The 19,715-nt window shown below is 35.4% G+C and overlaps 1 protein-coding gene across 1 annotated transcript in view; it reads right to left on the minus strand.

The window, feature by feature from the left end:
• The window catches only part of LOC108680250 (serine/threonine-protein phosphatase with EF-hands 2), a 49,420-nt gene that overhangs the window by 18,343 nt on the left and 11,362 nt on the right, over positions 1–19,715 (minus strand). Inside the window, exons 4-7 of the mRNA XM_018169041.2 lie at positions 4,479–4,606; positions 3,349–3,445; positions 2,884–3,029; positions 814–975 (exon numbers count right to left, since the gene is read on the minus strand). Coding sequence (XP_018024530.2) covers positions 814–975; positions 2,884–3,029; positions 3,349–3,445; positions 4,479–4,606 — 533 coding nt within the window. The remainder of the gene's footprint in view (positions 1–813; positions 976–2,883; positions 3,030–3,348; positions 3,446–4,478; positions 4,607–19,715) is intronic.

Consider the following 19,715-nt stretch of genomic DNA (forward strand, 5'->3'; position numbering starts at 1 on the left):
CAATTGCAATTGTTGCAAGTCAAGATAATAAAACATAATGAGCGATTTCCGTAGGTTTTCATACGACATCTTTATTGTTATCAGTTTTTTTCTCATTTTTATTACATGCATAAGAGTTTATTTCGTCCGAGAAATCACAATAATTAAAATAATCCTGATTTATTCCTGCTGGAAATCAACCACCGCCAGAGGGGAAGATTTCGATCACTTTCTTGGTTATTTCAATATAACACAAACGTCTACATAGGGGTACAAAAGTACAATGTAATTATTTGTACCAATTATGACGGAATATTAAATTGTTAAATTGAATTCTTTGTTCATTTTGATCAGTGTCAGGGCTTGATATAGGCTTAGACTATATAACTGTAGTCATTACTTCGCCTCGCTTGGGGAAAAGTACCTATTTTACAAGTGGTGAGTTCGCTTCATACCTTATAAAGAATGGTGAGCATACCTTATAAAAATGGTAAGCATATCTTTTAAAGAATGGAGGGCATACCTTTTAAAGAAAGGTGAGCTTCATACCTTATAAAGAATGGTGAGGATACCTTATAAAGAATGGTGAGCATACCTTATAAAGAATGGTTAGCTTCATACCTTATAAAGAATGGTGAGCAAACCTTTTAAAGAATGGTGAGCATACCTTTTACAGAATGGTGGGCTTCATACCTTATAGCGAATGGTGAGCATACCTTATAAAGAATGGTGAGCAAACCTTATAAAGAATGGTGATCATCCCTTGTAAAGAATGGTGAGCATACCTTATAAAGAATGGTGAGCATACCTTATAAAGAATGGTGAGCTTCGTACCTTATAAAGAATGGTGAGGAGGTCGTCTAACTTGCCGTGCAGGTCCCCACAGATGGTGACCTGCCCGCTGATGGAAGTAGAGACCTGGTTTATTACAGGTCTTTTCTGCAGCTCGAGCACCGCCTCCCGCAGTAGCAGACACACGTAGCGCACGTGTAATGTCTGTAATAAACGCTATGATTATATATATAATTTTAATATAATGAAATTTATTTCTGACACCTGATTTTTGAAATATATAACGTCTTACGAATAATTTTTTGACTCCCTGAAAATTATTATCAATTAAATGCATCCTCCGTTAATTGGTCGAATTTTGGATAAACAAACATATTCTGCCATCTAATTAATTGTAATGTCTGTTATAAGAAAACACATTCTAACTAGTTTCATATTTCAAATATTCGAAAAAAATTAATTCTGAAAATGGGAAATCTGAACAAATAAAATATTTAGATGAACCTATTTTCGCGAAGCTTTCAAAACGGAATGACTTAAAAAAGTTTTATCGTAAAATAATTGAGTGGTCGTGTTGAGAAAACGAAATTTTCATGCAACAGAGAAACATATTCCGACAAGTCAATTGCTTTCCATCTCTAAATTCAACTAAATTCTGAACAATTAAAAAGAAAAAAAATATCCCAGGTAATTTAAAAGTTCAACAAATCAATAAGTGAACGCGGAGCGGATGTTCATTAAATTTTCACAATTTGTTCGTTAATGAGAAATGAAAGTCTAAAGAATTAACTGCATCGTCGGTTCAATCAACATTTTTTCTGCTACCACTCTTGGCGATATGAAGTCTGTATTTGGAATGCGCATGAATGAGAAAGAGTGCACTTATATATTAATTCAAAGTGCAAATTAATATTGAATAATGAATTTTTATGGTAAAATTATTCACAATTAATTTGCCCGAAAAATTCGAATGACTTTTGTCTCGGGGTTAATTTAAACATAGAAGTGATGAATAAATTAGCGGCTCTGCCACACATGGCTAACATGGAGTCTACATTGTGTACCCAGAAGATTCAGAATATCAATTAATATGCCAAAGGTGGAAATAAGAGAAATCGGAAAAAATTCCAGGTTGTATTTGTGTAATATTTTGGAAAAACACAATATCAACGCACAACTTAGGTTAGTTTTAGATTATTTTCTTTCGGCGCAAACTATAAAGAGAATTACACCTTTGATTATTTAATGAGAACGACTTGAGGGACGTTAAACGCGGAGCGATCGACTCGTGCTTAGTAATGCCCAGCCATGCAATAGCAATTAACTCCGTACTCTTTGACAAACAAATTTTTTTAAGTTGAAACGGATGAAAGTCGAGCTAAATGGTTGGACAAGTACTATAAAATGTTATCTTGATCAATGGCCGAGCGGTTTGATTAGTACAGGGTTGACTTAGAGAGAAGTCTATTCGGTAAATGAAGTTAAAATCTAGGTGTATATTGATAGATGTCCGGGAAAAACAGTTCAAATAGAAATCTTATCATGATTTTTTATAAAGATTTTATTAACGCCGGAATTGATGAGTCAAGGTTTACATTGAAATGCATGGCAGCTATTTATCTATCTTGCATATCTATTAAAGCATTTATTTAGCATTATGTATTTCAAGTTCTAAATTCGTGTATTCGTGTCATAAATTTTTCTATAGGAGCATATTCACGCAAAATCTTACCAATCCTAGAATCAGAAGTTTAATTATTTACTTTAACTTTAAATTACTCTTTTGAGTGTCATCTTACGAAAACAAAAGAACTTTACTTCTGGTACAACAGCTCAGCCATTTGTGCAGTCTTGGCTCTCTCAGTTACAGGCACTGTTTAATGTTAGTTCATATTATAAAATATTCGACAAGTACAAAATTTCTATTTCATTCCTGTTGAGAGCGACAAAACAGGTAGGGAGATATTCTACAGCATCGGTCATGTCACAGTATCTGTAAAATATCATTCTCATTCTTCTTTACTTTTTTTTTGCGTTTTGCAACTCTAATTATACCAATCCTATCCCCTAAAGTCCGAGTTCATATAAACGCAGGACTTCACTCAGACTCACCCTCTTTTTCTTGAAGGCGCTCACGAGGGAGTGGATGGAGTCCACCGTGAGAGGGAACAGCAGCCTCACTCCCTTGTAGGAGCTCTCCACTTGAATGTCTTCGATGGCCGCGTCCAGAGGAACGGACATCCGTGAAAGTGCGTCGCCTGTGATGTGGAAATGATGGAAAATAATCACTAGTGAGGCAATATTTCAGTGAAGCTTGAATGACATATCCTACATTTTTTTAGAGATTATTTGCGTGAAACTTTAGGCATGAAAAAATTATTAAAATCTACTCTTATGCATCATTATAAATCAAGAGAAGATTTTAATAGCAGATCAGGACTCAATGTTGATATTTAAGTAGAGTTAGAGTGTCTCAGTGACCTCAACGGTTAATAAAGTAAGGAAAAGTACGATTAGAGTCCCAAACGTAAATATTTCACAGAAACATCTAATAAATGTGTAGCCACAAAGACCTACTTTGTGTAGGCGAGTGACGTGGCGACATGGAGGCTACGAGGCCTGATGCTGCGTCGTGTTCTACGTGACGGAGTAGCGCGTTGAAAAAATTGTGCAGCTGCGAATGTGGAAAAAACGTTTAATAAAATAATATTATTCATGTGATGAGTTTTAAAGTTAAAGAAAAAAGAAATGCCAATTCTATTCACCGGTTCTTTTTGTAAAACGTTTTGATTACTAGCTTCATAATGAGTTCAAAAATTAGAGGATACAAGTACATTCAGCAGGGAAAGTTCAAATTAATGGAAGGGTTCAAAACCTCAAGTAACAAAAAACGGACAATGTAACATAAAAACCTATCGATTAACAATTTGAAAATAAATGGATGTGTTGGCACTACTGAGGCATGGTTTCCGCGCGAAAATATGCAGCGATTGCAAAATCCATATATCGGAACTACCAACGGGGAACCAAGTATCCTGAAATCGCAAGGGAAAATCTGAAAATTCCGGCTGTATTTCGATGAAAATTGATAAAATAAATTGGAATTGAATGGAAAAAAGTGCAATTTGATGGAAAAAACTTGACTGCCACCGAAAGACTTTTACTGAGGGAGTAAAGCTTCCTTGATTTGGTTCTAAGGAAAGATAATTTGCTTTGGTCATAACTATAGGTACCTTGATTGGTCCTTAAAAGACACCTTGATTTGGTCCTAAGTAAAGGTACCTTGATTTGTCCTAAGTGAAGGTACTTTGATTTGGTGGCAATCATAAGTACCTTGATTTGGTCCTAAGTAAAGGTACCTCGATTTGTCCTATGTGAAAGTACTTTGATTTGGTCCCAATTATAAGTACCTACTTGATTTGGTCCTAAGTAAAGGTACATTGATTTGATCCTGGTAATTTATACCTTGATTTGGTCCTATGTATAGATACCATGATTTAGTCCTAATTATAGGTACTTTGATTTGGTTCTAAATATTGAGACTTGATTTGGTCCTCAGTATAGATTCCTTGATTTGATCCTAAGTATAGATACCTTGATTTGATCTAGGTATTGATACTTTGATTTGGTCCTAGGTATAGTCACCCTGTTTTGGTCGGAACCCCAATAAAAATAATTGATGGAACAATAATGATAAGTAAATTTACCTTAATTTGGTCCTGCTCGCCCTGGTACTCGATGCTCTGGAAGATGGTCCAGGTGTACCGACGTCGCACCTCCAGACGGGCGCAGTATCTTCTGTACCAGCGCTGGATCAGCAGAGCCGCTTTTAATGCTGTGCAAGAAATCAAAATGACAACATTTGTTCAGGACTATTACAAAAATACACACGAAATAACCCGGTTAAGAAAAATTTAATCTTGTTATATGTTTACGCAAAATAAAATAGGGTTGTGGAATTTTATAAGGTTGAAACAAAATACGAGTTGTGTAAATGAGCGCTTATGCGAGCAATAAAAAAATTATCCAGTTATACATGACTGAGGCAAAACTAGCGCCGAGTCTTAGCATATTTCAACTTTTATATGCTCACAGAGCGGCGAATGCTTTCATTGTTTCTAATGTTCTGTGTTTATATTACGAAATGGGAGCGAGTTAGCTTGTCGGAACGAAAGAAGGATTGTAGTGCAAATGAAATCGCTGCTTGGAGAAGCTCATGGGCATCTATCAATTATGCAGCGGAGATGCGACGAAAAAAGAAATGAAAAATTCATTTTTATCCCCATCAACTATAGTCATATTATAATCATATATATTTTGAAACAATTCTCTCGCTGAAAACGGCATTCAGTATCGAACACTTTTGAATTGGCACAAAATTCAATTACGTACAAACTAATGCATTCTGCACACGTACTTGCTGCAATGAATGAAATGAATGTAATCTTAAGTACATTGTTATTAAGTTATTTTGGATAAGTTTTAGCGCAAGCTTGACTCTTCTGATGAAAATCAAGCCCACAATCAAGCTTTAAAGCCTCTTTGTTGACTTGATGAAATTTTTGAATTACGCTGCAGTTCCAGATTTTCAAAGAGTCAGTCAAGAAACAACTTTCTACCTCCATGCACAACTTTGATAAATCGTTGGTGCTCCTTTTGTGGTTTCTTAGACGAGAAGTGCAGAGTTTAGCCGGCTTCCCAAGTTTTTATTTAGTAAATATTTTGATGAAGTCCTCAACTTCTGGCCAACTTCTTTGAAGCCTTCAAAGAATTTATTGTGAAAACTCTTTCCATCAGAACGCGCAATTTAGCCCCCTCACAGCACACAAATATTTTTTATTTGCTTGAAAGTTTGTTCGTTTGGAGCCAAGCACCGTAAATATACCGGGATACTTTCGGCGTGTGACCGGGCGTTCCAAACGTCAACGATGTTCACCACAAAACGTAAGTCACGGACGTTAGATGTAGTAGTTCTTTTAAAACTATTGGTGTAACAAAACACAGTTTTCCAGTCAACACTGCGATTTAATACACTTTCATTTGACACAGACTAGAGCACTTTAAAATCGGGAACTTGACAGTAATAGTCTATAACATAGTGACGTAACAGGTGGCTAGTACGTACATACAGTCCAGTTAAGGAGCGGACACAGCAGAAACGTGAGCAGAAACCGTATCAGCACGTCAACTTGTCAACAGCTACCAAAATATTGGCCCAAACAAATAACTGTTGCTGATCGGCTTGCAGGACACAACTGCCTTAGCGACAAACTCAACCGCCCTCGACTCTTCTCTCTGAAGCAGAGAAGGTCGGAAGTCTAAGTGACGCAACCGGCCCCACTGGGGTTCATCAACACGAATATGTAAAATTTGCCACCCTGATAAAGAAATTGAAAACAACAATAATAATTAAAGTCTATAAAAATAATGTGAAGGATTTCTCAATCGTTCACAGGCCCGTATCTAATATACCTATATATGGTATCATAACCTTTTTTTAATGGTGACATTATGATCACACGGCCTTGAATGACTATTGTATTAAAATATAAAACGTTACAGTTTCATTAAATTTTAAATTGAACATTAGATTAACTTGCAAATGAACCCGAAAGTAGTTTATAAACAACAGAGGTCACACAAGCGGGATAAGTAAGTTAGTTTTTGAAAAATGCAAGCGATTCAAAAAATGAGTTCCATAATTATTCTGTTTCAATTATTATTTTGTTTATTTATTCACTCATATTCATCAATCTTTTAATGACCATAATTTTTACCGCACGCTCATACGTAAATGTCTCGGGACACTCACCGCTTTATTTTCAAATTATTAATATTTCGAGTGGGCTTATCAATCACTTGCTTATCAATTTCCATCAATCGAAAGCAAAACAATTTCAGCGGAAACTAGATCAATAGCGCTGTTAGTCAGAAAAAATGTTTGGGAACTGATCTAAATCTGTTACGGACATAGATGCATTTTGGATACAAGTTTATTGTGTTCGAGTTCAATTGCTTGAATTTGGAAATGGCTTATAATTTTTAAATGTCATTAAAAATAAATGGGAAGTTTCTCTGTTCGAGACTTATTACTGATCGAATGCAGGATTACTTTTAGACCTGGGCAACGTGGTAGGACGATGCAAGACAGGCTTGAAATACATCGAAGATTCAGTCATGCTAATTTTACGCATTGTCTGTTGGCCTGTAGAGCTTCACTTGAAAAGGCAAAAACTGAAGTCCAGAACTTGACAAATTGCAAGAGAGTTAACAACATTGCCTAGGAGATTTATTTGACTTTTAATATTTTAGATTTATTAGATTCAACAACATTGCTTAGGAAATTTATTCGATTGTTAATCCTACGTTATCATCGCTTAAGGTTTGAAATTAGATTGGTTTAATACAAGGTATAAGAACCATAAAAAGAGACATAGAAGCTGTCTGAGCTAGAATTCAAATGAACTTCGCAGTTTTAAAGCCTCGTTAGTCTATTATTTAAGGCCTCGTTAGTCTATTATTTATAGTCCCGTTAATCTATTATTCTCCGTTGACAAAAGCGTCAGAAATATCTTGCTCATTAAAACGATGTTGTGGTGAAATAATGAGTATAAAAATTATCCCTACCGTGCCCAGTTATTGAGCAAATTGTTGGACACAATTATGACAGTTTTGTGTACTTCAATAAGTAATTTTTTTTTTGCTCGCAAGTTGTCTATAGTCTTTTTAAAGTAATCCATTGCATTTATAGGTTCTATTCATGTTCGTATCATTATATGAAAAAACAAGTTATGGTTTCCAATCTAAATGTAAAAGTATTGAAATTATTTTTATACTAATCATTACCTACGATCGCATCGTGTGGTAATTTTCACATATTGGTGTTCACACCGTGTCTGCATAAACTACGTGCACTACATATCGACTGTGATTATTTGAATTTGGATCAAGTTCCTTGCTTCATTATTTAAAAAATCACGCCAAAACCGAATCCGTTAATTTCTACTAGTCTGTAGGAACTTGTAAACGTTTTCAAACATTTTTGTCTGAAGACTGAGACAAATATTGTAAAAGATCGCGATACTTTTCAATATTCTTGCTAGCTCGAATTTAAGTCCACTGCAGACAAAATCCCTGTATAAAAGAGTTCTGGTTTTGACAAGATTTAGGCGGTTTGGTCGATGTCATAGATTAATCACTCAAGTAACAAATCTAGAAATTAATGAAAAGTTTTTACATAATCATAGAAAAATCGTGAACAAAAAGGCACAGAATAATTCATTATCATATGCGCCTATTTGTACACGACTGTTTTCTATTAATTATAATTATTAGATTTTTCTCGTCCGTTGATTGTGGTTTGGAACTCAACAAAAATCTTATTACGACGCGACTGATTTTGATTTTTTGATTTTATTCGAATATTTCGAATGGACTTGATTGCGAAATTTCTGAAAAAATTGGAAGACGCTTGAACTTTATTGACAGTTTCTCGATGGAAATGACAATAAAAATATTTAAGCTCCACTATGGGGATAAATATACGTCAGTTGTTTGCACTGAGATTTTGTGGAAGCAAATTGGAATAAACGCCAAAATACTGAACTATAATTTTAGTTTACTCACGGATCATTGAAGTCAATAAGCTAAAATGAATGCAGAACAGGACGAGTTGACGGCAAAGTATTTCGCAGAACAGGAGTAATGAATCCATAATCAATTTCGAGATTTAACACAAAAAATGTCACGCGTTAAAATTAAATTTAATAATTAATATTAATTATCATTAATTAATAATTATCAATAATAATAACAAAATTTTGTAATTTTGCCAAGCGGTTGGTGAGCAGACGTGAAGTAAACTTATTGCATCATTTATTTAAACGATGCTCTTAATAATCACGGCAACAATATAGACAAAGATCAAGTTAGTCAGAATCGATTCAAATGTTATGGATTCAGTGCTGCGCCAGGCTACTTCTAATGGCCATTGAACACGCGGACCATGTTACTAATGGGATTCTAATGGGATTTGTCAAGTGTTTAGAGCGCTATTGTGCGCCTGAAATGAAGACCTCTTCGGGTGAATGAGAGCAGAAATTGGACTCGAATTTCGGAAGTTGGGAATCTATTGGTAGTTACTGCGAAGAAGGAACATGAACTTTAAATTAAAGAATGGAGGCATTCAAGTCAATCGAATTTCTGAACCAATGTTTTAACTGGTTCTTCACTTTAGTCACTAACGGCCTCATTTGTATTGAGTTAACTTGAAAAAGAAAACTGTGATCGAATTTAAATTTATGAAATTTCTGGTAACCATAAAATTTATAATAAGGAGTACATGAGAGAATATAGGTCAGTTAGTCTCCGAACTTCCAAAGATTATATTCGAAAACTCAAACGACAAACGTGGCTTAAATTGCCAATCCACATATAAATAAGCATACAAACACAAATACTGCATCAAGTGTAAGGAATCTGCTGGAGTAAATATATTCCAATCATATTGATAAGTTGAAGTCTAAATAAAATATTAGAGTAATTTTTGCTCTAAAATAAAGCTCCAGGTGATGGCAGACAATATGTTTGATAATTAGTGAAGTCACAAGCTCGAGTCTTTGTCTGATGTTGTGTAGGGTGCGTTGCTAGCGGCGCCCTTAGTAACGGCTTGCATCGGACATGTTAACGTAGAAACTTGTATGAAGAAAAATAATATAACTCAGTACTCACTGCAGTGAGTGACAGAGAGCGCATTTTCTCGACGACGAAAACGTGAAGTCACGGACGGACGGACACACGGACAGACGAACAGACAGACAGGCGGACATGACGAGCACAATAGCGCCTTTTTCCCCATAAATGAGAAAATGCGTCAATAATTGATAACTACCACAACTTCAGCAGCAATGGATGGAATACGGTACAATCTACTTGAGAATTGATTTTCCTTTACAGGACAATGAGATCACATGACTCTTACTTTCGTCTCTCCTAAACATTTTTAGTTCTTAACAAATTTGTCATGTTAAATGAACTGCGCTCGAGGAAATTTTATAATTCCCAAAATACGTATATTTTTTTCATCTTTTGTCCAAATTAGAGAGTGCGATTCATGATTGAATCATTTCGTGATTTGCATGTCTCCCTCAATGGTTGTGACAGGTTATATTCTATTTCACTTCTTTCAAAAGCTGTTAAATCGATTTTTATTACCGTTTCACTCTAAATGCTAAACGGTGATCGAATGAACGCTCAAGCAATTTAGTTGCAAAGAACGTCTTTTTGCGTACTTATTTTTGCCCGCCTTTAGCGAATGTCAACCAGTTTATATTGCAAATTAATTGCATAAATTATGGCGGATCTTTTACCATGAAACTGTCATCCACGAGTTTTTAGGTAGTACACCAAGTATTATTAAGACTTGTAAACGTGCCTTTATGAACAAAGTAATATCTGAATGATTGATTATTGATGAGATGATAAGTAATTAACAGATCAAGTTATCCATATAATTTTTATTTTCTAACTTCTTCAACGAACTCAGAAAATTGCAGAGCTCCATCAAGTCATTGTCCCGCCATTGTTTGGGGAAGCGGTAAAAAAGACGTGCAAACGAAGAAGAAGATTGCCTTAGTTGACAGGAGCTTCGTTTGAAGCTCGCGACAGGCGTGCAGTCTGTTTTTAAGTGCAGAGTAATATTAGGAACGCACCCAAGCCATGTGCCAGTCAAATGGGCCATGAAAAATTCATTTGAAGGCTTCGTCTTACTGCTGTCTTTACCAAACACATCAATATTTACGAGTACACCAAGTTGAGTTTGTCCAAGTTGATGTAACAAATGGCCTGTGTAATGCATGGTCACAAGTGAACCTATAGGAGTAAAAATCCACTCTTACGTTCACGTCAGAAACGTTATCTAATAGATTGCCCGTTACAATGTCTATTCAGTGACAGTTTGAGGATAAAGCTAGCCAGAAATCTCCCCTCACGTCAATAGAAGCTACCGTCACAACGATGCCCTTTCAATCTGTTCTATCAGTCGCAGCAGGTCTGGCATTATATGGGTCACAGAACCGGGTCCCTGTCATTGATTGTGTCCGAAGCTTTGAGGCCTCGTAGCTGGCAGATCGTTACTATTTATACGGGAATTATTCAGACGCCGTGCCGCGTGCGCCATTTATCGATTGCAATAAAAAGAGCAAAACACATCGACTGCTTGGCCGCCCTTTTAAAATCCTACTCTAATACATCTAAAATTATTATTCCAATCGTTATCAAATTTCCTCGTACAAAGATATGCAGGTGAAATCGCAGATCACATTTCACGTCTGCAGATCGTTCTGCAGGTGATATAAAAGCGCAACAGTATTTTTAATTTATGAAAATCAGTTCCTATATTTAGGATTAATTTCGACGAGTTGACGGGTATGATGATCGATTTGAATGCTAACATCCCATACAAATTATTTATAGAAGCGATCTTTAACAATTAACAAATATGTCGATACAATTGATTTACGATAATGGCCGTAGCAGTCGTTGTCTGATTCTCAGTTTACTCAGGCAGCTCCGGTTACCCACTGTCTCGAACGAATAGAATTGAAAACGGTTAATATATCCCTTGACAAATGGTTTCATAAGGTTACGAGTGAAGATAATTCATTATCTTCACGAAGAATAAGAATCCAGCAGGCTGTTTTGGCAACCCCAAGAATTCTTGGTCTGCTTGGCCATTCGATCGAAATCAGTTTCTAGTCAGAATCTCCTATCGGACTTCGTAGTCGCCTGAGAGTATGACAAGTGTGGGCATGGCCGAGTCATACCGAGCTAGCAAGCTGCCCAGAGGCTGCCCTTTGAACCCTGAGCCGAAGCGAACATCGAGAAGCTTATTTACGTGCTCACCGAGTCCTAGGCGGCCACAATGCAGGGTCGCTCACACCTCTAAATTTTGTTATTGTTGTTCTCCCGTCCGTCCATACACTACAAACGTAAAATGCATAGAATCATGAAGGAGTTATGGTCAATTTCTTCTTACTTTTTATGCACTAAAAACAGTATAAGCTCAAAACTGATGTCCGCGGTACAAATTTATTCAGCGAACATTCACGTGATTTTTTAGGCAAGACTTATGCAAAGTTTCATAATTAACCTGAAAACGCTGCGAAATTCCCGCTTTCAAGATAAAATCCATGTTGATGGAACTACATAGTTTTCACATCAATGTAAAATACGTTTAAAGTAAATGCACTAAAGGATAGACACTAATAAATATTTGCGTTGCAGCTGGCAGTTGTGGCCTAACGTGTTTCTAATCAGCTGCACTTTGCAACGCTTCCTGCACCGTTGCTCATGCGGAGTAATGGAGTTGCCGCATGCAACGGGCAAAAACCCCGAGCGACTCAAAATGAGCCCGAGTCCATGTCTGGACTCGGGCGTTCCGGTTATGTGCATAGTCTTGCACCAAGGTTCTCTTCAGTATTCATTTGTTACGCTACTAGCCTTCTTTTAAAACTCATCAAATAAAGCGCCTTCTTTTAAAACTTATCAAAAAAAAGTTGTAATTTCTTCCCGATTATAATTCCAGCGTATTTGTAATGAAGTACTAGAAAAGTCGACGAGTTTAAAAATTACAACAGTATTTTGTACATGATCGCATCAAGCGTGCGAGGAGTGAGAAAATATGCAGTTCATTTGTCAATCAATACAATCCAAACCCTAATTATAACGCAGAGTGTTTTCCTTCCTTATTTCCATCAGAGTCTTTAGGGAATCTTCAAATGCCGGAAATTCGCTACGCACTATAGAAAATTTAACTGACGGCATGACGGTATATGCCTCCGGGCAAATAATGCTATTTATTTCGTTGAAACAATGTGTATTCAACGCTCGGGATTTTTGTGGCGCATTAAATCTCTAATTTAAATTGTGCGAAAATGGGTGAAAACTATTAATAGAAATAATTTCTTAAAAGTGAACATTTTCATGCCGGACCTTTTTATCTTTTTTAAGTTATTAAAAACAGACGAAAATTATTTATTTGAATAATTTGTTAAATTGTATCTGTTAACGTTATCATACAGCGATATACATCTTTTATAAGTGATACCTGCAATGGTATATATATTTATTAATATGTATATATAAGTGATACCTGATACCTGCCTTATTTTCAAAAAATGAGAATGTTAAGCAAGCTCAGCTTTGTTCCTGAACACCGCGCCAAGTCCAAACTAATGATAGAACGAATCAGTTGCTTTTTAGCAATTAGTTAATAATGATTAATTAAGTAATAAGGAAAAATATTATGTCTGCACTTTAAATGAAAAACCTCACCAAATCATACATTGTATTTTTTGCAATTGAATTGTTTATCAGTTATACTTCGATAATAGTTAGAAATGTAAAAATGTTCAGAAAAATATTATTCATGAATGTAATTCTTTGAAAATTACGTGCGAATGCATGTCGATCTATTAGTGCCTTACATCACACATGCCATCGATGTTTCGATCGTGGTGGCTTTACACTCGGAGTTATCGGTACGTCAATGTCATATCAGACAATTCTGACCAGTACAATCATCCGGGTATGTGAAACATGCAGTGTTATTGGGTATGTTTCATGCGTTTCATCGAACAATATGTGGGTCTGTTCTTTGAAGTGCTGATAACAGCTAAATTCTTCAATCGAAATGAAACTATTCACAATGTAAGTTAATTAGTTTCTAATCATATTGTTGTTGCAAACAATTATTCATGAGTTTTTATTTTTATTTGTATTCAAATAACTGGGAAATATGAACGCAGTTTAAATAAATAAAATTATTCATCAATAAATTGGAAATAGGTGCGACTACAGCGTTACTCACACAGAGGTTTCTGCTCGCTCCCGGGGTTACATGAATAGAAATCCATCGTCTTCTCTTCACCTCTTCAGTGTAGAACAAGATCGATTTCTTGGCAGTGATCGTGGACACAACACAAAAATATGGAAATATTACTCTTAATTCAATAAGTTATGTTTAACTTCGCTAGTGATATAAATAGTTGTGCATAAAGGTAAAGCCACAGTAAACAGGCTTTATTTCTATTAAGGTTTTCACTGATTTATTCCAGGAATTGGACTTGACATTATAACCTTAAACACCCAAATTTCGTTCCCCAGGAAGCTGAAAACTAATGCTCCTTTGAAATCGTGTATTTACGAGTCGTAAAAGACATCGCGTCAATATTTATGAGCGTTCACCAGTGCCACTAGTTATTTCCAGTGCCACGTTCCTCTTTCTCTATTAAGTTGCCATAAGCTGCCAAATTTCGTAACAGATAAAACACTAGTAAAGTTGTTTAGTAGTTGCTATATCTTAAAACTAAATGACCATAATTTGAGGTCAAATACGTTAAATAACTCATACGGTAGTCGTCAGTTCTATTTTTCGTTAAAATCATGATTTTCTATCATCATAGGAGCTGTTGTTTCAATGATTAATTTGTTCTAATGTAGATTAATATCGTTGTTAACAATATCAATATTAAGGCCTGCAATACATTCGTCATAACTAAAGCCGGACTTTCATGGAAAATCAAAGGCAGAATGTCAGGGAAGGCCATCTGACCGAAGCCTTTGACTTAGATTATTGGAGACTGAATGCATGGTTGCAAAACATATCAGTCCTTCAAACGTTATAAATGTCGCTGGAACAACACAAAATTCAAGATATAAATCTATTATGTGATAGACAGCATATGGTGACCGACTCTTTTCAAAGTATTCTCAAATTATACGCGAAACAGAGCTCCTAGCTCAAACTTTATGTAGGCAATTGACCTACAGGCGTGGGGATCAATTAACACCGTAACGCTTCAGACGTAATATTCGCTCACTCATGTACGTACAGGTAATTTTGAATATTCAACATTTAGCTCACAAGGTAAAAAACTATGCATCTTTTCCGGCATAAAACCAGTTTGCTGCACAAAAAATCGACAGTTTATTACTTATACTGTCAAAGAAAAATACTATTTATTGAAGCAAGGTTTTCAAAATAGAAACCAAAATTTTACGACCCTGACGTTCCATTAAGTTTTCCACGCCTATTATCTTGGGACACCGCCTTCAAACACGATTTTTTATCTCTACAAAGAAACAAGAATGCACGGCAGGATGGAAGGATAACCGGGAGCGCGCGCACGTCCTTAGCGTGACGGCTACTGCGTTAATGAGCAGACTCTTCCTTCACTCAGGCTTTTATAGGCGTCCTCGTTGTTGGCGAGTGCAAGGAGCGCCCAGGAGAAACAGATATTGATTAGACGTGACCTAAGATCGTTATACTTGCGACGCCGCACCAATAAAGAGAGAACAAAAAACCCTTTGCCCAGTCGGAGATTTCTTTGATGGCTAAGAGATTTGTAATCAATGGAATATAGAGGGTATTGATACGATGTAGTAACAATGTAGTTTCTACATTAATTTTACCATTTCGGCTAAGAAATAACTGCCACTTAATTAACATTTTAAAACATGATATAACATTAAAAATTCATTGTTGTATCAACTTCATACATCATACAAAACAGAATTTCTGAATAAAAAGAAACATAAAGCAAACAAGTACTCAGCAAATTGAGGACCCATCAATACGGAATGATTAATGAGGCGGAAGAAGACAAGGAAAAATTATGTACATTTCGAACTTAATTCATAAATTGGACAACAATGTTATTCGTACGGAAATATAATCCTGACACATCGTTAGGGCTATAAACTTGCCTCATGCATTTAAAATGAGTCGGCGGTACGTAGGTTCGATCATTAGTGAGTAATATGAGTAAAGAAATAGGCTGCCGATGGAGCCTCGATATTAATTGAATTCGAATCTTCAAATATTGATAAATTCATGGCGCTGGAATTGAATAATTTTGAGGCTTATTGGTCATATAATGAGGGATGGCTTTTTTAACGTTTATAGTAGAACATTTATATTTATTGCACATCTCAAGTTTTCGGCATAAATTTCTGCTAAATTTATAACATTTCATGACACCGACTCATTCATGCAAAATGAGCAGACAAATATAGTTTCGCATATTATGGATTATTATATCTGAACTGAAATTTCTTTTCGATATCCGCATATATGTTTCTTGATTTATTTTTTTTGTCTCTGATTTTTTCGTGAGGTTTAAAGAACCGCTTCTCCAATGACATTCAATATAATCCATTTGACAGAGCTCCATTATTGACCTAATTATTGATGTTGACACTGATTAGCTTATCAGATTATAATTTATCACAAACCTCCTAATTTAAACAAGTCATCATCGGAACCAATTCTCCGGGACGAAAAAAAACATAATTGATCCTAAGGTATCCCAATAATAACCTAATTGTCCTATAATTAACCGAGTCAGGTTTTTCTGGACTGCTGAGGACTACATCATCGTCGGTAATAAGTCGAGCCGGGTAACGGAAGTAGAGGTTCTGAAACATTAGCGGGTTTTCTTTTGTTGTAGTTGTTGCTCTGGTACAATCGATTGGCCCAACTTATTTACGAAAACCGGCTTGGAATACCGCCCTCTAAGGTGACGTCAACCGGTCAGCTGAATAGCTCATTCTATTTAAGATACCGGCCAAGAATATAGCCTCCCAACATAGCGTATACGGTAAATTGATTCATGGTTGACCGTTTAACGTATTCCAGTAAACGCCTCAATAGCTCCTGAACGAAACAATTTTTAATACTCTTTGTAAGTTGATGAGACCAAAACAATCTATTCATAAAACTACTTTGAGGTTTTAGATTAAATGTTAAATATTGAAGTATTTTAGGGGTTAGTTTGTTTATGCTATACAATTTAAAATCCTTGGTCATGCGAGTCGTCTCACAGAGCAGCCTTTGAAATTTCATTTTAGCCCACAAGTAGATAAAAAATTTTAATAAACGCATTAAAATTCGTACTTAATAATGAAAATACCCATCTCGTTATATCATTAATTGCGTATAATTAATTAAGTTTCAATGTCGAGCTTAGAAATTCCGTCAATATTTAGTTTTTGCGGTTTAAAATATTTCTATATCACAGTATTCTAAAACCCATAAGCTTTAATTTTATGTTCCTTGGAACTAATGAATTTTAGGGCAAATTTCAATGTAAACATTTAAACATATTATTGGGTAAATATCCTAAAACCTTCTCATTATCATAAATCCTATTGATTGATTCAATAACTTAGAGTGAAATATAAATTTCATAACATTCCGTTTTTTACTTCTAGTTCATTGCAGAATAATTACATTGTTTATGCTGTTTTTAAAAAGATTTTAAAATTTGTTGAGAAGTGTATTAACTTTTTTATATAGGATATCTTTTTGTCTATCATCGTGAAGTTTTTAGTTACATTTTCCAAAATTTGTCTTACTGTACAAATATATAGATGACATCTCGCCTTTTCATTTGATACATCTTCAAACTGATCTAACTTCTATTCATTTAACTTGCCTATACATTAATTTTACTTTCCGTTCATAAAATTCAATAGTAACTCTCCAGAATTTATAGTATGTGTTCTTCTTTCTCTTCATAAGTTAAGTTAAAATCATGTGCATATAATCGTTACTTCTCAATCACGACTACATCTATACAGGAAAAATTCTGGCGAACGGAAATTGTGTGAATTTTTTAATGAGGCAAAGTGTTTGCTATTGATTTACGATCAAAATTCAACTGCACAGCCAAATGCTATTCGAAACATCAATATTTTATGGTAGTGCTGGACAGAGATATCAAACCCGGAATAGCAAAAATTGTCGACAACTTTGAATTTTCAATAAATGTTCGAAGTATATCAAATGCACTCATTATGAAGCTTTCGCAGCTCATGACAATGCATGCTATTTTGTGCTAAAAATATAGCGAAATATTCGCGCAGGCTTGCATGCTTAGGCTGAGTCCCACACATCGCACCACCGCTGACGCTGCGACACGCAGCCCTGGCACCTGTCACGCACGCTTTTACTCTATAGAAAATAACAGGTGGATTGTTGGGGTCAGCCATCGTCTGGTCGGTAACCTACGAGTACACTATATTTCTCCGGTTATTTCCAGTAGGGATGCGCATGGTATTGATTCAGAGGTGCAGACAAGTACGTTGCTTGAAGGGTAACTACGATAGTACTTACAACTTTTTTTTTATCATTTACATAAAAATATACTGGAGATGTCATTGAAAGCACAGCATGATTTAATGCCATAGAATCTGGAAACACTGGTTTCCTTTGAAGAAAAATACATGCGCGTTTCAGGCCTCCAACTGACCTGAAATATGCCAAAATATATTTTGGCTTATATTTTATACACAGTATTTTGCGAGTCTAAATTTATTGTGTTGCTGAAGTTGCTACAGCTACCTGCCTAAATCAATGCGGTTTGAATGTCTACGATCGAATGCCCTACGCTGACGACTTTTTGGATTCCAATTCTTATTGAAACATTTTCCCTTCAGAATTAATTTCATTAAAGAAAACGAATCCGAGGAGATGTTAATTTTAGTATTATAGAATATGCCATAAATACATAAGTGTATTTGTGATGTCTATCAATCACCATGATTCGAAATGCGGCATGTGGTATTTAGAAATTGCAATAATTTTCGCTAACGAGAATGAAAACATGTAACTTTGTCTTACATAGAAAAGAAATAGGTTAACAAGCCTCAATCAAGGCATACATGCACGTTAGTATCATCATAGTCCACAAACTTCGCTCCAACAGACCTTGTTTCTGCTTTCCTTCTAGGCATATATTCATCAAATGTGAAGCATTTCAGAGCGTGGGATTATTTCATGAGAAAATATCAAAAAGAGCCGAGCTCCCTGCTGGTCTTCCTCACTAAATTGAACCAACTCTGCAGTGACCTTATCTCCGCCTCATTTCCTATGCCAAAATAACGGTCTTGGGTCACAGAAATGAGTTTTGAATCAATACAATATGGCAATTATTACCAAAGTGAGTTTCTTTTCGAGTTCATAAGTGTCTATTCTCTTTTATTTATTTATATGTGAGGGGTTTAATTGACCACTCGAGAAAGCAATTAGAAACAGAAAAGCTTGCAATATATTCAAAAATCAGAGATATGAGTCCTAAAATTATTCTTGCCAATGTACGGAACATTGTGAATAAATTCAGCAATGATGAATAATGTCGAGCACTTCGGTAGTCAAGTGTATGAATCATAATATTCATGTTGACTTATATAAGGAATAAATTCAGCGATGATAAACAATATCGAGCTCTTAGAAAATTAGGTCTATGAATCGAAATATTAATGTTAATTTTCATGTTTCATACATATATTCATGTTCATGTCGAAATATGGCTCTAATGGTAGCAAGCACACTATATATGAATGGCATATAGGTTTTTCAGAGGATAATTTCACATTAACAGGTAATTACACCTCAGAAAATATGAACAAATGAACTGGGAGCTTATCCAGTGAAGGTCTATCGATCAGGAGCTCAGTGAAGATAAAATCTGGCTATTTCTTAATGCCAGGTGCTTTTGGTTCTGTATTATGGCAATGGTAGAATTGGGACAAATAGAATATGAATAAATAATACCTGTTTCGTTATTGGTCTGAATAGATGCAACCGTGAATATTTATATTAAAGATTTAATTTTGGGTTAAAATGAAAATAAGGATAGAATTTATAGAAATTTATGAAATCATTTTCTGTAGCCTAATTATTATTAGTTTTGCAATAATAATGCAGAAAACATTGAAGTTACTCACGCCTGGTTTCTGAAATTATTTTACTGATTTACACCCTTCATGATTAGTAGCAATTATGCAATAAGTCTCTTTTGAACCCAAACGTTAATAACTTCTGATTATATTTGTGTTCTAGATTTATCGAACTGACGATGGAGCTTGACACCGAAATATTT

The sequence above is a fragment of the Hyalella azteca genome, unplaced genomic scaffold, assembly GCF_000764305.2.
Source record: "Hyalella azteca isolate HAZT.00-mixed unplaced genomic scaffold, Hazt_2.0.2 contig8324, whole genome shotgun sequence".
Lineage (NCBI taxonomy): Eukaryota > Metazoa > Arthropoda > Malacostraca > Amphipoda > Hyalellidae > Hyalella > Hyalella azteca.